The sequence below is a fragment of the Lygodium microphyllum genome, chromosome 5 (assembly GCF_053477565.2).
Source record: "Lygodium microphyllum isolate KBCC chromosome 5, Lygodium_microphyllum_v1.1.10, whole genome shotgun sequence".
In the NCBI taxonomy this organism is placed as follows: Eukaryota; Viridiplantae; Streptophyta; class Polypodiopsida; order Schizaeales; family Lygodiaceae; genus Lygodium; species Lygodium microphyllum.
The window spans coordinates 60,626,949-60,646,129 of NC_141139.1; the positions used below are offsets into that span (position 1 = coordinate 60,626,949).

The 19,181-nt window shown below is 42.5% G+C and overlaps 1 protein-coding gene across 5 annotated transcripts in view; it reads right to left on the bottom strand.

The window, feature by feature from the left end:
* LOC148035881 (exocyst complex component EXO70A1-like) overlaps window positions 1-17,690 on the bottom strand; it is a 31,720-nt gene extending 14,030 nt beyond the window's left edge. The window contains exons 1-3 of one of the 5 annotated variants that reach the window (XR_015690876.1): window positions 17,326-17,690; window positions 9,628-9,717; window positions 9,412-9,507 (exon numbers count right to left, since the gene is read on the bottom strand). Coding sequence is in view for 3 of the 5 variants with exons in the window: in XM_087677890.1 (XP_087534016.1) it covers window positions 9,412-9,507; window positions 9,628-9,717; window positions 17,326-17,460 (321 nt within the window). In the remaining 2 variants the exon portion in view is untranslated. The remainder of the gene's footprint in view (window positions 1-9,411; window positions 9,508-9,627; window positions 9,718-17,325) is intronic. The other 4 variants (XR_015690877.1, XM_087677890.1, XM_087677891.1 and 1 more) reach the window with 4 other exon arrangements.
* Window positions 17,691-19,181: the final 1,491 nt, after the last annotated feature.

Sequence of the window (19,181 nt, forward strand, 5' to 3'; positions counted from 1 at the left end):
CATTTGGCGTCTTGAGACATCTCACATAACCTTGAAGCAAAAATGCCTAACAAGTATGTATTGTCCTTATGTCAATGGTGGATATGGACATTGCAAAGTTTAAACATCCATTCTACTTGGAGACATCTTAAGCTATATTGATGCATTGAAAGGCAAAGTTAATTTTCTTGTTTATCTTACTGCAACTAAAATGATTGAAAATCACCAAGTTCTCTTCCTTCCCTACCTCTCATGTTCATGGGGTAGAACTAATTTTGTTTTTTGGTGCTCATCAAGAGTATCACTTCATTACTCATCATGCTTTCACGAGGCACAACCAACAAAGTCCATATTGTTAGTGTGTAGGCCATATCATGGGCTATGCATTGATGCCCTTTGATCCAGATTCAGGCTCCCTAGGAATTTAAACTATCACTAAATGCAATTGTTGCCCCTAGTGTCTTAGGCACTAAGTGACACTAGGGTTAGGATTTCCTATTACGGTTAAGCCATTAGGATTTTAATTTATTATCAAAAGACACTTTGTGCCTCATTAGCACATAAGTGTGGCATTTTTCATTGTGATCACCTTGGGCATTGTATTCTCTCTCACTCTATTAATTCATCGCCTCTCATTTTGTGACTGAGTTCTTATACATCGATTGGTTCATTCATTATCTTTCATTCTCTACCAATTAATCACGTAATTACTTCACACATGGACCAACTTTGGTATCAAAGCCACTTATCTTCTTTGTCATCGCCATCGTTCGCTACCATTTGCCACTAGTCGTTGCCATTGAGCTCCTCTCACTCGGCCAGCTGCCCCACAAGCCATTCCCACTAGGCTGGCTCTATTTACCTATTGCCAATTGCATTTTGTGCTGCCATCTTCTTTGCCCATCGTATCCATCACAACCCAAGCCTCTACCCTACAGCCAACACTACCCAATTTCTCTCAAGTTTCTCTATGCCACCTTCATCTCTCTTAAGCAGTCACCCCTGCCTTGCCCTTCACAGGCAACAATTCTACCTATCCTGGTCGCTACCTAGCACTAGCTCAGAGTTGCCCTACATCAGCCTGTGGTGGCTGCCACTGTTGCGACCTACAACCAATAGTTGCTACCAACATACAAACCTAGTGCACCACCTTTTGCCCAACTTGTACCATGTATCTCAGCTAGGATATCTGCCCATCAAGTGCTACGTTGACTTACTGCCCTGTTAGCCATCACAGTGCACACACATGGCTTTCAATGGGTTGCCATGTACATCCTAACTCAGACATGCCAGACAACCCTTGTGCTTGCCAACCATTACATCACCCTTGTCCAACCTATGTAGACTACCACGAAGGATCTTGCCACCTTTTCGCCCTATAGCCAACAAATGCCTGTCAAAAGATGACATGCCAGTGAGACAATAGGATTTGCAAGGAAGAACACGAAGTGAACTCAACAAACACTAAGAAGATAAGAAAAGAGAGCAGAAACTCTAATGAATGGAATGATGAAGATCTGAATCAAGGAGTGAATATGATACAAGGGAACAAGGGTGCCGTAGCACAAGAAACATGATGAAGACAACCATGAACCACAAACCGCAATGTCCTCCTAAAGGGATGTGAGGGTAGTGGAGAGGCTGGAGAGAAGAGCTGATGGACTGAATGAATCAACCATGAAGAGTGAGTGACAGAGGCAACCTATAAATGGGCAAGAGACTGTCTAGGGCGGCACCCAGAGGGAGGGCACCAACTGTCGAAGGTGGTGCCACACTGTGGGGGCCCATTCCCTTTTTGGGGTTGCCCACTGTGAAACCCTAAACGCAGAACGCAGAACGCAGAACGCAGAACGCAGAACGCAGAACGCGAAACCCTAAACGCAAGATACAAAACGTAAATTGCATGAGAAGGGTTTGTCAACACCCCCTCTCAAGCCCAAAAAGGGGAAGAAGAGAAGAGTGAGGTGGAGATGGGATGCTATAGGCTGAAGAATGCTCATGCAGCAAGTGTCCCTTGGACAATGTCCCTCATGGGAAAATTAGTAACTTGTCCAAGTGCCCTAGTACAAAGATAATGAAATCATGCAATGCATAGGAGGAATGTCGAACTTTGTGTGGTGTCGAGAACCATAAGGATATGCCCATACTCGATCTTGAGAGTTGGCTCCATGTTGACCAAGTGACCAAGGCAAGAAAAAGAGGAGGAGGAAGATATAGGCGATCCCTAAGATCCAAGATTTCCACCCCAAAGGGAACCTGCAATAAAGAACAATAGACAAAGTGAACTGGAGAACCTGAAACTCAACCTCAGGAGAGAAGCCACTAGCTTCACGCATCCATGCAAGAAGGAATACAAAGGCCTCATCACCAAGTCGCGGCTAAACCTCCAAGGCCCCGATCTAGGTAGATCCTCGAGATCCTGGGAATCAATAGGTGAGATGACCACTGGAAGGAAGCCACCCCATCCAAGGGTAGAAGAAGAAGATAAAAGGCCTCCACCAAAGTGTGCGAAGGATTGAGCGGTGGGTGGGGACCCCCTTTGAAACTGGAGGAATAGGAGTCCCCCTCTGAAGTCACAGTAGATGTAGATGCCCCCTCGGAGGGCAAATAAAGATCATCCCCCTCTGAGGTAGATAGGGAATCCAAAAACTCATGGATCACAGACTTCGAAATGTCTGAGGATGAAGGAAGTGCCACCGATCGTGCCGAAGAAGGTATCTGGGGTAGTGAAAAACTCCCAGAGGTGGCCTCTCGAGCCTGAGTAGGAGAGGGTGAAGGGTGGGGCTCAGACTGAGCAATGAGTGGGCAACAGTCCGTACTTCTCAATGGAGTGGACCGGGAAGCCGAAGAGGAAGGAGTCCAGCAGCCACTGTCTCTTGAAGGAGCGAACTGACGAGGAGACAGTATCAAACAATCACTATCTCTCAATGGAGTGGATTGCAAAACCACGGGCCGTGGTAGCCACTGTACCCGAAAATAGGAAAGAGAAGATTGCTACTGGCATTGCGACGATATCCAAGAGGTCGTAGCGCCAATCGATCCTCCATGTGCTCAAAAGGACTTAGTGCACATCGGATGCGTCTTATTGCCTTGAGCATAGTACTCTAATAGCTGATGCAAAACCATCTCTGTGGCCTAAAAAGAAGAGGTGGCAAAGGTAGTACCGGGTGGGAGATGCATATACTCCGGGGGGGTGAGGAGCAAAGGTCGAAGTCAGCAAGCATCGGTGGTGTGTCCGGTGATGCCACAATAGGAGCACCCAATAGATTGGTCATCTATTGGTAAAGAAGCCATGGATATCAATGTGCCTTACCAAAGAAGGAAGAGGTCAACCACGAACCATGAGCTGCAATGTTTGCCTCAAGGGCTGTAAGGGCAATGCAAAGCACGAACCGCAATGTCTGCCTCAAGGGGTGGGAGGGTAATGGAAGGGATGGAAGTGAATTGCCAATGGGAGGAGGATGCTACCAGCAGTAAGAGGTTGCAACCAATAGAAAAATGCAGGGTACAACAATATGGTGGAGCCGTCGAGTTGTAGAAAATAGCTGCTAGCAGTCTAGCTGAGCCGTCGGGTTGTAGAGAACAACCGCCAGGTTGTAGAGAACATCCGCTACCAACAAGGAGGAGCCTCCAACAATCTGGTTGAGCCGCCAACAGTCTGGCTGAGCAACAAGGAGGAGCCGCCAACAACACAGAAAACAACCACCAGCAGCAGAGAACAACCGCCATCAATCTGGCTGAGCCGCCAGCAGTCTAGGAGGAGCAGCCAACAGCAGGGAGGAGCCGCCAGTTGACTAGGAGGTGGAGGCAGCAGCAGCAGCCCTAAACACAGCCTGAAAAACAACAAACGTAGGAGGGAGCAATCGCCAATTAGGATGTTGATGTAGCAGAAGAAGAAGAGAAGTGGATGCCGAACCCATCACCGATCTTCGCCTTCGCTAGAGTGGAGGATCTTTGCCACTGTTTGAGCAGATCCAGCTCTGATACCATGTCAAAAGATGACGTATCAGCGAGACAGTAGGGTTTGCGGTGAGGAACACGAAGTGAACTTGACAAACACTAAGAAGAGAAGAGAAGAGAGGAAAAACTCCAATGAATGGAATGATGAAGATCTGAATCATGGAGTGAATGTAATCCAAGGGAACAAGGGTGTTGTAGCACAAGGAAGATGATGAAGACAGCCATGAACCACAAACCACAATGTCCTCTTGAAGGAGTGTGAGGGTAGTGGAAAGGCTGGAGAGACGAGGTGACGGACTAAATGAATCAGCCATGAAGAGTGAGTGACAGAGGCAGCCTATAAATAGGCAAGAGACTGTCTAGGGTGGCAGAAGGAAGGGCGTTAGCTGTCTAGAGTGGCACCACACTATGGGCGCCCAATCCCTTTTTGGGGCTGTCCACTGTGAAACCCTAAACGCAAAACATGAAACCCTAAACGCAAAACGCACACGAAACCCTAAACGCAAGACGCAGAACGCAAATTGCATGTGAAGGGTTTCTCAACAATGCCAACATGTTGATTACCTACATGTAAGATGCCATGTCCTCAACCTACTACTGCCAGACACTCAAAAGGTTCAAATTTCATTGACAAATCATTTTATTTTATTATCCCCTAGATAGCAACAAGCCCATATTCACACATAAGCCCCTTCCCAAGCACAAATTCGAGGCTTTTTCCAAATTTTACTCAATTTGCATCCCACCTTCACAAAATTCTGGGGCTTCCATCAAATTTGCAAATTTCAACACTAGATCAAAGAAATTTGACGAGCCGTCTTCATCAAATTTGAGGTTTTTCATCAATTTGACCAAATTTTTCCCAAATTTCACCAAAAAATTTTGGGCTTTTCTAAAATTTGGCATTCTTCATCAACATTGAGATTCAATTAATCAATGGGCACAATATTTGGTAACATCCGGTAAAAATTTCACAAAAATTCTTCAATTTCCTAATAGAATTTGGGGCTTTCCACCATTCAACCTCAATTTCACCCCAATATCTTCCAAAAATTTGGGGCTTTTTTGAATTTCATCAAATTTCTTCAAAATCAAGGCGCAATCCGCCTTGAAGAACAACGTTCAACATCAATCGGCTAATAATGTTATCCAATTTCTCTTCAATTTTCACGTAAAATTTGGGGCTGTTGCCCAATTTCACTACCAAGACACTCCAAATTTGGGGCTTTTGCCTCAAATCGCTTTTTTTGGCCTCACAATGCTCAAAAATCGTATTATTTGCCTAATGATCCTATTTTCTCTTGGCGCTAAAGTTGAATTCTATTATTTCAGCGCATTTATTGGGCAAATTCTCATCGAATTTTGTTGTTGACCACATTATCGAAGCGCTTTCAACCATTTATCTCTGATCTCATCATATTCCTGACTGCCACCTTATTGGGTTTTTTTTTTCTGAAAATTATTATTTTCAGCATATTTTTCTCTCTACTTAGCAAGAAAACAACAAGAGAAAAATTATTATTCTTCATATTATTTGACTTCATTGAGGCGACCTAGACCTTTTCTATTAGTGGTTTATTAGTATTTGAACATTTATTTTCTCTCTCTTCACTTGGAAATCATTATTTTATTGTTGATTTCCACTCATGGCCAACAATACCAATGATTTGTTGGGTATGCTTGGTGCAAACGACAAGCTCAAAGGCACCAATTACCCGATGTGAGCTTACATGATGCAACATGTTCTTGTTGCGAAGAATTTATGGCATATTATCAATGGCACCCAAGTATCACCGTGCAAGCCCATGCCTCCACCAATGCTGCTCTAAAGAAGTGAATGAGAAGGCCCATGGTGGACCCCTCACAATCACTCATACATAACACCCTATAAAAGGGAGTCATGGAAATCACGATCCCACGAACTCTCTGCCAGAACTGCTCATCGAGGCACAAGCGATGCATGGCTTTCGCCTCCTCTATCTCATGCTCATCCCACTTGTTCCATAGAGTGGACATCACCGTTTGCATAGAGCGAACCGCACCTTAGAAAGGCACTCCAACAGCAACCACATATAAGCAAAGCAAGTTGAAGAAGGCTTTTTCAACTCAAGCATGCTATGCTTGCAACACATCACAAACACTTTCACCTTCACCGTGAAGAAGGTGACAACTGATGTAGCCTTACGCACCACCCTCTTCACCCATTTGAGCTTCCCAATGTCCTCCATGAGCAAATCCAAACAATGACTTGCACACGGAGTCCACACTATCGAAGGAAACTCGGCCTCAAGCAAATGGCCCATATGCAAACAATTGGATGCATTGCCGGTAACAACTTGCACCACATTTGACGGGCCCACCTACAACCACATCATACATGGCACAAATTTAAAATTATGATAAGGAAAGCTTTAAGGTGACTGATGTCTTTCTCCATCAATAGGTTGTTGGATGCTTGATTTTTGAATGCATTACGAGGCCTAGCATTCAATTCGTAGTCTCACAAATGAGCAAGTTTATGCATAGCCTAGGCACTAACCATTGGCAAGTAGTGAAGCAGATCTTTCAGTATTTGAGTGGTACTTGGCACCTTAGCCTATTTTATCTCAGGGGGGATCATTACCGCCAAATTTACATGCTTTTTCAGATTCTAGATTGGGCTGATTATTATGACACGTGTATTCATCACAAGTCGTTTTTGCTTCATGCTTGGCAGCTCATGCATGTTGTGGTTGAGCAAGAAGCAACCCATTGTGGTCACTTCTAATTGTGAAGTTAATTACAAGGTAGCTTTCACAGCTATGGTTGAGTGTGTTTGGCTCAAACGCCTTTTGGTTGATTTGGGTACTAGATAGTCCTCTACCACCACCATCTTCACTAATAGTCAGAGCACATTAGCAGTTGCATGGAATACAATGTTCTATGCACATACTAAGCATATTGAGGTGCACTATCGTTATGTCAAGGAGAGACTCTTTGCAAGAGAGATCAACTTGTTCTATGTGTCAACACAAGACAACCTTGCAAATCTTTTTACAAAGGTGTTGCCTCATGAGAAGTTTGAAGCTTTTCACAAAGCTTTGGGCTTACTCCCCTTTGTGGATTGATTCGGTCCACTAAGCTTGGCACTTTCCTGCACATGAGTATTAGCTCCTGTTCGCCGCATCACTCCCAAGGGGGATTTGTTACCATATTTCGGTAGTGATCTGTGTGAACACACTTAGGACCAGCACTTTTTTCCCTCTTTAGGAGTTTCTTTTTCCTCCGCCTTGTACATATGTCTATTCACTTTAGGGCATACAAAGTCTTGTAAGTCTTCTCCTTACACATCTCTCAATACACTTTGAGTTGTACTCTCTCAAGCTTCCTCTTCTCCTAGCTGTGTACTTGCATTTCTGCAACCCTAAATCCAACATTTGTTGCCTTGTGATTGCTTCCTGCTACTTACACGGTCATTCCAACCACCCACACAACCTTCTGCAGCACTACAAGTGGTTGGGCTTTTTCTTGTTATATGGGGCTGGGCAGTTTTTGTGTGGTATGTGAGCAAACTCCTCCAAAAAGCGCTCCCAAAAAATGAATGTATAGATTCTCTCCCTGTTTTGGTATATGACTTGATATCAACTGCAAGCCCAAGTTGGAACTTGGAATAGGGAGTGACAAGTGATATCCTCCTCATAGGTGGTCTACACCCTAGCTCACCTAGTAGACGCTCTGTGGCCACAACACAAAAGGTGCCCCAGTGAGCTATGCACTTAGGCAAGGGAGATAGGATGAAGCATAGTAGCTTCTTTGCCTCAGATCTCCTCAATTTTGCTTCAAATAAGGGGATTATTCGGAGTACCATAACTTTGTGCATAAACAAGCCTTAGTGCCTTCCTTAGTCTTGTTCATGCATGAGCCACCTCTTAGATCAGAGGACAAGTGAGTGTGCCATGTGGTTGGTTTATGGGATTGGTTAAGATATGTAGTAAGGCTTTCTTGCCTATCCAACATTACGTTGTACTTGCTGCCTATTAAAGTCAATCTTGTTAAAATGAGAAAACTTGGAATCAACAAAGTTTATTTTCTGTACACCGTGCAACTTGGTTCCTTCCTTCATTACCTTTTTCTCACACTTTCTTCCCTCTCTACTTTTACCAATCAAATTTCGTCCACCATAACTTCCGACACATATTTCACTCTTATCCAACAATCCAGTTGCTATAACATCTGAGCCTTTGCACTTGGTCTGAGATTTCGGTCCTCTCTCTGACCCTTCATTGATAGAGTCCCATGACCCCTCACAGTCTTACCATGGCATTAATGATTTTGGGGCCTTGGGCATCTGTCTCAATGCAGTCAATACAAGATAACTATGAGTGAACCCCAAAACATTATAGCAGTACCAACCAAGCACATTGAGCACAACAGCCTCGGGCTGCAACTTTTCAGCAAGCTAGAGGCTTTTGATAAACATTGGAAGATAGCTCTTGTTCAAACCTTGCTTTGCAACCCCAACTCGACATTAGAAGCCACACAATCAAAGAGGAGAAGCTCCTAACTAATCAACATCAGGCCCTACATAACCAACACTCCTACACATGCACCCATCCACCTCTAACCCTCCACCAGTCCCATGACTTTGACTGTTGTCCGACTGTTGTCCCAACACCCAATGACTCACCAGACCAGACAGGCCATTGTACTCATCAAAGGCCTTTGCCTCTTTCTTTCACCAATTGACTCATCATTTAACAAGAGCGTTCTCACAGAAAGGTTCTCATATATCCATAAAAGTCAAAGTACTTGTATGTTCAGATAGCTGTTGTCTATAAATATTTCATGGCATTTGGGTACCACGATCTTTATCATTTCCCAATCTGCCAACAAATACCCACTCCATCCTTACTGAGTGTTATGATTGTGTGGCTGCCCCTGACTGCTTTCTTCAACAGTCCTTTGTACATGGAGCCAAGATGAACATATACTACAGCAATAGAAAATAAATGTGTACATGCAGCCAATGCACTTTCTTACAAGTTGTTTTTTGCAATGGACTTTCTTTTCTGTTTTTAACCTTGGTAAAGTGCCATGCACTCTTCTTTTGAGAGTTTATTCTCCCATTCCATAAAGAGAGAACAAGATTTATCCTATAATTGCCATAAAACACTTCAAACAAGAAAAGAAACAGCTCACTTAAACATGCAAGCACAGCCAATGGGATCATAGCCCAGTTGGTTTGACTGTGGGTTGAGTTTCATAAGGGTGTGAGTTCAAACCCTGGGCTGCGTCTATAAGTGTCTAAACATGCAAGCACATTGTCAACATTTCTCTTCATCACAGTAGGCCAGGTAAAGATGGATTAAACAGTCCAGTACTACGTTGTTTGAACCAAATCTTTCAAATCATTCATAGGAAACAGAGATTTGGTCTCCATACATAACGTTTTTTGACAAATATTTAGCTGCAACAAATGCAATGCCATTGTACCTGTCGATGTACATCAAAATGACCCAGAATCACTTCTGCAGCCTTTAGAGTCTTGTCAATATTTTCATGGGCCTTTCTGATTTTATGGGTGTGAACCTGTAACAGAGACACAACTTAGAAATTCCTACATGTTTCACTGTAATCCTTACTTTTTATGTTGTATCCTGTAACTGACCAAGGATAATACTGATACTTGCAAGATAAAGAGAGACATACCAAAAGCTCATCGTCATCTACTATCATATTTTTCAACATGTTTCCTACAGAGGAAGGAAGAAGACAATCTGGTCTGGTACGTTTTCCCATCTGTTATAATTTAAAAGCAATGTCACATATGCTTTAGATGCTTAGATAGCACAAAAGCTATAGGAAAATAAGAACCAGACTTGTGTAGCTAAAAATGAAGAAAAAACAACAGATCTTGTATAAATGCAAAGAACAAGGAACTTTGTAAAGATTAACTAAGTACATCACAAATACAATGGTTGTGTGAACAAATAATCTGGCGGGCTATATTGCCAAACCATCTGAGGGGTGATATGGAAGAAAGTGTCTAAGTCCCATGTCCACAAAAACCATCTCTTCTCTTCCTCATCCTCTCAGAGCTGCCTGGCATCCTCTCCCATCTGAGATCTCCCACAAAGAGTGTGAATGATCTCTATCCAAATCCTCGCTAAAGTCTCTACTGTGGATACATCTTGAAGGTCAATAACATGGCTGCATCTTGTGGTCCAGATGTACCAAGCTATGATAATGGCAATCAGCTCCCATCTGTGACAATGTCCTTGTGTCCACTACACTTGTGAGTAATCTAGGGTGGGAATCCTGCTCAAATACTGTCAAATGATGAGAAAAGAAAGACTCCCTTGAATATCTTTATAGCCACATGTTGGGCCTCTATCCATGACCCAAGCTACAGCCCCCAAAGTCACCACCCTTGTGCCTGTTTAGTGTTGTGCCATAAAATATCATCCTGAGGACTCTCCTCCATACCTCCTGGGCTCTAGAGCACTCCCATAGGCAATGCCTCTATGTCTCCTCTAGATTGCCACACCTCGCGCATGCCACTGGGTCCCTGCCATATCCAAGATTAAGCTCCTGTGAGCTACAAGACATAGGAAGAGAGATCTTCTTAGGCCTAAAGCTGTCATGTGACCTCCTCCAAAAGTCATATAAGAACTCTCATCTGAGATTCCCTCTCGATGCCAATGGGGGGTGGCTATTGGCTGTGCTCTAATCTTCCTCATCCGTATCCTCTTCCCCATCACAGGTCTATCAAGGAACGGGTCCCTCCACATCCACTCTCTTGGATCCCACTGTAATCTCTATAGAGGCCTCCTCTAATAAGCCTGATACGTCCATCCATCTACAAGACAGTATTAGACTAAAAAGGATGCATTACACATTAAATCTTCATTAGCTCATTAAAATAGCCCCAAAACTCAATGATTAACAAAGTATATGTGTCCCATAAGCCAAAACCCTAATTTTGCTAGGATCCACATCTATGAATAGGAGGCTTCCCATGCACTCAATTCATCTAACTTCATTGATTTTTGCAAGTTTGAGCCATCAGCCCTCTACTGCCACATCACGAGCCTATTATCCAGTTGGTGATCAATCCTCACGAGGTGCCCATCAGCTGCATTTACTGCCGCTCAGCTGGCATCAGCATTCAGCCTATCCTAACAACCTGACCACCCTACATTTTTGTTGTTTGCAGCCAAGCAACAAATTTTGTTAGAAGTGAATGCAGCAATGGAAGCATGAAAGAATGCCGAAATAAACTACTCAATACAAGATAGAAGAGAAAGAAAAGAGAAAACACAACACTACAAAAGAAGCGAACTCAAATACGTGCTCAGGAAATGGAATCTGTATACCAAACACAAGACAATCGCATACAACATTGAGTCACTGGCTATCTGGACACAAGCACTAGCTCCTCTCTCCAACAAGGCATGCCTAGATCTACAAGTGACAAAATTATTGAATGTGGACAAGGAGCCTGACATATATAGCACAAAAGAATGCCATAAATGGCATCAAGTCGGCCAGCATAAAATGCCAAAATAAGCAGCTAAAAGACCACTAAAAATACATAAATAATACTAGAGTGCCTAGCACAACCTAGGCTCACGTATGAGCTGACTATACTACTAACACCTCTAAGATCATGGGTAATCTAATAGAATACAATGATACAATGATAATGACTCATCGTAGTCCACACAACCAAGAACACTAGAAGAGAACCATGGATACCCAAGCAATGGGTGATCCAGCCCACCACCCACGTGCCTCAGAGAGAACCTAATTGTTGATATCGATTGTACTAGAACCTCAAAATAAAGAAGAATCATAGCATCTCTCTATGTTTGACTAGGAACCGCCAAAGTGTCTCCTCATGTGAACATAGACTAGGAACCGATCCCACTCTCTATCAAGTAACAGCCCATCATAAACCTAGAAATCAATCCCAAATCTAGGATTTCAAAACCTACCAACCTTTAGTCAATGCATCAAGGAAGACCCTCGCTGGAACCTGTGCACCTATGTACTATATAGATGAGGCTCACCTGGCCTATCTCACTATCCTCTCACTCCCACTTTGGCACTGGAGAGTCCTGAGGGATGACCACATCACCTGCACTAGAAAGCAAAAGGAGGGGCTACCAAGCCTGTCCCAAGGTTTGAAGAACATGATCCTTACCGCACCTTGGCCTTGGCCTTGTTTGAAGGATCTAAGTCGAAGTTGGAAGAGACGAATAATTCGTGGAAGGAGTCCTTATCCTGTTACTTCTTCTTCTCCTCCTTTCTCGAAGCCGCTAACTCTTTGCAATCCTTGCACAAATATCCCTTCTTACCACAATGATAGCACTAGGCCTTCAATTTCTTCTTCCTATCACCCCTCTTAGAAGTTACAAATGCCTCATTGGAACCACCATACTAAGATGGAAGCCTCCCCTATAACCCCAAAGATGCCTCATGCTCAAGCAACATCGAGGACATATGTGTAAAGCTCACTAGCATAAATGACGTTTAGGACTGCAAAACATTGGTCACTCCATCGAACTCTAGAGGGAGCTTGTAGAGCACAATCCCCACAAGATGAGCCTCTAGAATGGTAAACTACATGTGTCGAAGCTAATCCTGTACCTATGTAACACGAAGCAAGAAGGATTGGATAGTATCCTTCGGTTCAAACTTCCTCTCCTAAAACTATCCATAAAGGGTAATTGTACGCATAGTGGAGAGAGCCTCATACAATATCTGAAGCTTCGCCCATATCCCTGAAGCTACCCTACATGAGGTAACCGCTAGAAGAACATCTTTGGAGATACAGGAAGAAGAGCAAAATATATACAGGCATCATCATTATCCCATGTGAGCACAGCTTCTTCATAGTTGTCCTTGTCGAAATCAATGGAAAGAGGACGGGGGCACTCATGACACTCAAAAGCTCCAGAAACAACGTATCATAACGGCTTTGGCACAAACCATGCTTTCATAATAGCACTCCATGTTAGGTAATCAAGGCCGTGAAGTTTGACATCAATAGAATAGTAGGGGGGGGAGCCATCTAGAGAGGATAGGAAGAAAAAACAAAGGAAAGAAAAGAAGAGAGAGAATCTAGCCAAACCACAACACAAACTACACTAACACGAGTCCACATGCAATGTAGAGATAGTTGATCACAAAATAACTGCTGCAAAAGGACAAAATCTGATCAAACACAGCCAGAAGGTAAAGATTGCAGCCACTAGAAACTGAAAATACGGTCGCCCAGCCTGCAGGAGTTGAAGCACAGAAAAAACAGGTTTTAAATGCAGCAATACCACAATAAAATAATGCAGAAAATGAAAATGCAGACTGCTGAGGACAAAATGCAGGCATCAAATGGCTGAAAACAGGACAATTTGCAGCAAAGACAGAGCGCTTAATCAGGAAAGGGCACGAGAAGATCAGCGATCAGCACTAGAGACATGTAATCAGCAAAAAACAGCAGCAATAGTGTAGATCCTAAAACCTTATACCATGTCAGAAGTGTATGTAGAAATGGAAGCATGCAACAATGAGTCATTGGCTGTGTGGACACAAGCACAGCACCGGCTCCTCTCTCCAAGAAGGCATGCACTAGATCTGCAAGTGATGGAATGATTGAATGACAAATGTGGAGGAGCCTAACATATATAGCACAAAAGAATGTCATAAATGGCTTGGCCAGCATTTAATGCTGGTCGGTAGCATAAGATGCCTACATAAGCACCTGAATGACCACTAAAAAAATACCTAAATAATACCAGAATGCCTAGCACAACCCAAACTCACACGTAAGCTAACTATACTACTAACAATCTCCTCCATGCTGGACAGCTCCCTTCGCGACTTCAGCACCTCACTAGCTGTTCCTAGTTGCTGCCCAGCCCATTCAGCCTTGGCAAACAGCTGTTTGTGGTGGCTGCCTTCAGGCACACTCCTACAAGCTGCATTTTTGGCATTTTTGCTGCTTGCACCCTTTTCACAATTCCGACAGGTGTTATAGTCCTCGGAATTTGTCTCCAATGGGCATCACTCTCTAACTACTCCCACTGCTCTACCTTTGAGCATTTGTACAATCATTCATCCATTTATAGAGTTCATTCATTCAATTCAAAGTATTCTTTCTTCTCTGTTTGTGTTTTGTGTTTTTGCACTTATTGTGTTTTTGTCTGAGTTCTTGTATTTTAGTCTCAAGGTCTCCTCAAGTAACTCTTGGAATGCAAACCAATCTCCTATTGATGTAGCGACCTGCATAGAAAATCTCCCCCATGATAAGTTTGCTCTCTATCCACAAGAGTGTGATCCAATTCTGATCTCAAATAATCATTGAAGAGAAAGGGATCCCATCTCTTCTCTTTAGATGTAATCGAGGGTAGCTAGTGAAGCCCCAATGATACAAGTCGGTCTCCATGCTCTAATAATGGTAACCATGAGTCTGACATCAAAGCTCCTCTCTAAGTCTTTGGTCCTAATCTCCTAAAAATCCAATGGATGTTGGGCTGCAATGGTCCTCCAAGTGTAAGTATCATAGCCTATAGCCTCCCTATCAAAAGTTTCTTCCAGGGTTCCTCGCTAGGAAGCAAACCCCTAACAATAAGCTTGGCCAATAAGGCTTTGCTCTGGCTATTTGGGTCTATGATCCCCAATCCTTTTCTCAATATAGGTTTTACGATGACATCCCAAGCCACCTTCGCTCTAGCCAAGCACCCATCTCCTCTAGACCAAATAAAATTCTTGATAAGGCACTTCACCTAGCCGTTACATGGCCTAGAGAATACCCAACAAGAAGTGATGTACCATATGGTTGCAAGAACCTAGTTGGCAACCACTACTCTCCGAAACCAGCCTTCCTTCCGTGGATGGGTGGTAATTCCCTGATTACAACTTAGTTATAGCAACAATATTTATTACAAAACTAAGAAATGCAAATTAACTCACAATCTTAGACAATGGATACCCTGTTGGACCCAAAACCGATGCCCCTTTCGGTATTTCTTTAACTTAATTGAAGAAGAAGTTGATGTACAATGGGATTTTCCTAATCCCTTTCAATATTCCAATTCCCCTTGTTGTCCAAAATGACCAACAAGTCTTCAATCTGATCTACCCCTTGATTCAGGCAGTCACTTGGCCTTCACCCACTTTGATGGAGATAGAAAATGCCCCAAGTTCATTGATTTGCTGGTCCCTCCACTTAAATTTGACTGAAAATAGCTTCAGTCCTATTGAATCCAAGTCTTTGAGCTTCCAATTTCTAGCACACTCCTTAAGGCTGCTGCTAAACCCTAATTCCAAATGTAAAGAGAATAAGGAACAAACCACAAAGGCCAAATGTGAACGCGTATAGAAAACTGGCCAAATAGAAATATGCTCAACCAACATGAAACACAAAATCAATCATCAGGGGCATGCCATTGAGAGCTAAGAAAGAAGGATTCACAAGTTGATACATGCATGCTTCCAACAAACAGCAACCAATACTTGGATAGCACCAACATCCATTTGAGTCAAAACTCAAGTCAACTTGCTCGCACGTTGCCAAAACCCACATCATCTACCATTTCAAGTAAATGTAGCATCATGAAGGCTTGCTCAACAATAAAAAGTAAATTGCGAGTGCAACACATACTCACATGAACCAAATGCTATCATAGTCAACACACATATGGAGAAGCGAGCCATGTAGCAATCCCCATTCACAACCCTCACTCTAGGCTTAACAATGTAACACCAGTTGAGCAATCAGCCAAAACGCAAATCAGACCAATTGATTCATGCAAACACAATTATGAAGGTACTTCAAAATGGTTGAGAGACCATTGATAGAACCAAGATCATGTTATAAACACATCCAAGTTGTCTAATACCATGTCAAAAAGATACAAAGCAAAAGAGAAGAAACAAGATAAATGATCCTAGAGACCAAACATAAACAAGAAAGCATAATACAATATACACATTGTGGGGTTCACTAGTGTGGAATAGGACTAAATATAATATTCATCACCATAATACAAAGGAGCAACAATGGTAAGCCACCCATCCATGCAAAGCACATGTGTAAGAGTGGAGACTAGGATTGGTCTATATAGCAAAACTAAAGCAATAAGCAAACCACGAGAAGGAACATGGTCAAACTAGTGTAAACACATAATGAGATGCCAACGCAACCTCTAACAAGAGAGAGTAGTCACCTTGTAAGGTGGGCCCTCCCCACCTTTGGACTATGGTTGCAAAATGCCAAATATAAGTAAACCCTTGGAGGTATGAAAGGAAAAGGATGTACAACAAAGATGGATGCACCACTCATTTCAGTAAAGAAGACCAAAAAGGAAACAAGGAACATCATCCCCCTTCAAACGAGTTAAGGAAAAGAAGGTTGAGCATCATATCCAAGTGTATTGTTCAAGGTTCTTCAAGTGTTGTATGGCTAGCTGCATAGACAGCTAGTGACATGGTTGGTATGTGGGCAATGATGGTGGTTGACATGTTCAAACATGTGGCTAGCAACTGCACTTGTCAGCTAGATTCAAAACAATCGGCCAAGTTTACCAAAAATTGGGGCTGCAAACTATAGAGTCCCCTCCCACTCCCAGCTTATTATCTTACCTCCTCTAAGATTGTACTCTCAAGCCTTGCAATCCAAACTGGTTTTTAAAAGCAAGGTCCACACCATTGTGCATTGTATTTTACCCATCCACTCAATGCTCGCTATGTTGAAGCTTCTTACATGTACTACTCCAATGCTACATTATTACATAATCTTTGAGTTTGAGGGTCTAAACGTCTTCTAAAGTAGCTTTGGCTTGTGACTATTGCAATGGCACTACCTTAAGATTGAGGACAACCGAAACATGTCGAAGAAAGATCTATGATATCTAACTTGCAAAGTTCTAGAACAATTATGCTGAGATGTCGACAAATGTTAGAGAGAGCATTGTTTTTGCTCAATAGTGGATGCCAAAGTAAACTAGCATTGGCTAAGCTGGCAAGAAGCTACTTAAGCTAAGGTCAATTTCTAAGGACTTGGAAGTGTTTATTAGATACACTTAACAAGGACAACTAACGGTTGCCGAGAATGTATGTTTGAATTACTCTTATTGTTCTCTTATTTGGAGGCTTTAAACTTAATCACACTGAAAAAGTTGGCAACGACGCGTGATACCGCAAAAGCACATGAGATATGTGCTTAACATTCAAAATTGAAGGGCTTTGCAGTATACAAAATGTATGCATCTGTCCGTTTTGCAAGTCTTCTCGTTGCATAATGCAAGCATTTGCATTGCAGATTAGTACTTCAAGGGTCGCAAACTGCAGAGATTAAAGCCTTTCACAGTATGGCAAGAGAGATGAAACAAGGATAGAACGAACCTCGGAAGTCGCGTCAAGGGAGGCCTCTCCGAAAGATGACAGGATATGAGTCATGTTGTCTGTGAGATCCTGGCTGCGCAACAAGCTCTCTTTCAACAGACGAGATCGTTCCTTCAATGCGGGAATATCCGCCATCGCTACGCAGTACAGAAGGACAAGAAGCTGAAGTTAGTTCACAGATCACAAATGGCCGAGTTGGCCTGCAGGCTGCTGGCCTCTTGCTTGCGGGCCCCGCTCGAAAATCATCATTAAATTTTAAAATTTTGTCATATTGTCAAACAAAACTATTTTCTCGGGCGTAAGCCAGCGCTATGCGCCAAGCACCACTCTTACTATTGGTTAATACATTTCACATCTTTACGAATGTCTTATGTGCCAATATGATTCATGGCTAACTCTTGAGTTTCTTAAAAACAAACCATGAGGGACCCCAAAACCATTGTGAAGCATATGTATTATTAATAGTTAATATACATTCTCCCAACTCTTCGTACTGGTTTTCCACCAAGATTCGAAAACACGTCCTTCTTATTAAACACCATACATGATGTGGCTTGTCTATGATTAGTGCGGCTTTCATCTTAATTTTTTATGTGAATGGTGGAAATGATACTCTTTGAAGGTTAAGGGAGTGTATAAAGACCCTTAATATGAGGCCCATCAAACCATGGATGACCAACTGTGTATAAAGACCCTTAATATGAGGCCCATCAAACCATGGATGACCAACGATGTTCTCATTAGAAGAGTATAGCAATGGGCGGTAGAATTTAGTAATAACTTTCAATTTTAAAAACTTACTAAGTGAGCATATAGTGCAATATTGAAATATCGAAAGAATACTTGTATCAATGCAATATGTGTGTGTGTGTGTGTGTCTGTGTGTGGGTGCACGCTTGCTTAATGTAGATGCAAAATAGTTAACATGTGACTGTAGTTATTATTATCTCTCTCTCTCTCTCTCTCTCTCTCTCTCTCTCTCTCTCTCTCTCTCTCTCTCTCTCTCTCTCTCTCTCTCTCTCTCTCTCTCTCTCTCTCTCTCTCTCTCTCTCTAACTTAATCCAATATGATTGTGCTTAAGAGGAATTGCTATCAAATTCTTTGTGATAAAGTCTTGGAGTATTCCATCCATGAAATACTTTTTGAAAGTTGCCATAGGTTATGATTAAAAAGCCTTAGGGGTTATGATTAGGAAGCCCTAAGGGCTATCAATATACCTAAACTCAAATATGTGGAATGGGGAGAGATGATGGTAGGGGAAGGTATTGAGGAGATGCCAAAGCTACAACCCTTTGAGGTCGAAGGGCATCATAAAGGCTATTGGATGTCTACTGTGTGAAAACCTTACGAATATATACATTGATGTTAGATGGCATGAGGGATATAACTAATTTGATCATGGTTCCCAGAATCTCAAGGGCCATGTACCTTGCTACTAAAGCAAATGTCTAAGGCATCTTTCTACCACCTAAAAAAAAGCCACTCTCAAGCCTCTCTTTTATCCACATTGATATCCTATACGATTATTATTTCCATTCCTCTTGAATTCTCTTTGATGATGCAACAACTCTACCTTCTAATCCACCATCATAAGTTGGTATGGTTGAGAATGCAAATTATGTGGTTGCAAATCTCCAAGTTAGACATGGAATTTTCTTGTGCAAGTAAATCAAAAGGAGGAACCTTTTTGCGAGTGGTCACTAATTCTATAGGCAACATCAATGTATGAGTTTGGTGTGGCGTACGTCTCAAGGGATAAGTTCTAGAATGACCCTACAAAGAATTAACTATGATCAAAATATTTCATGCATAATGTCAAGTAATAGGAATACATCATGTAATGAGAGTACCGATGG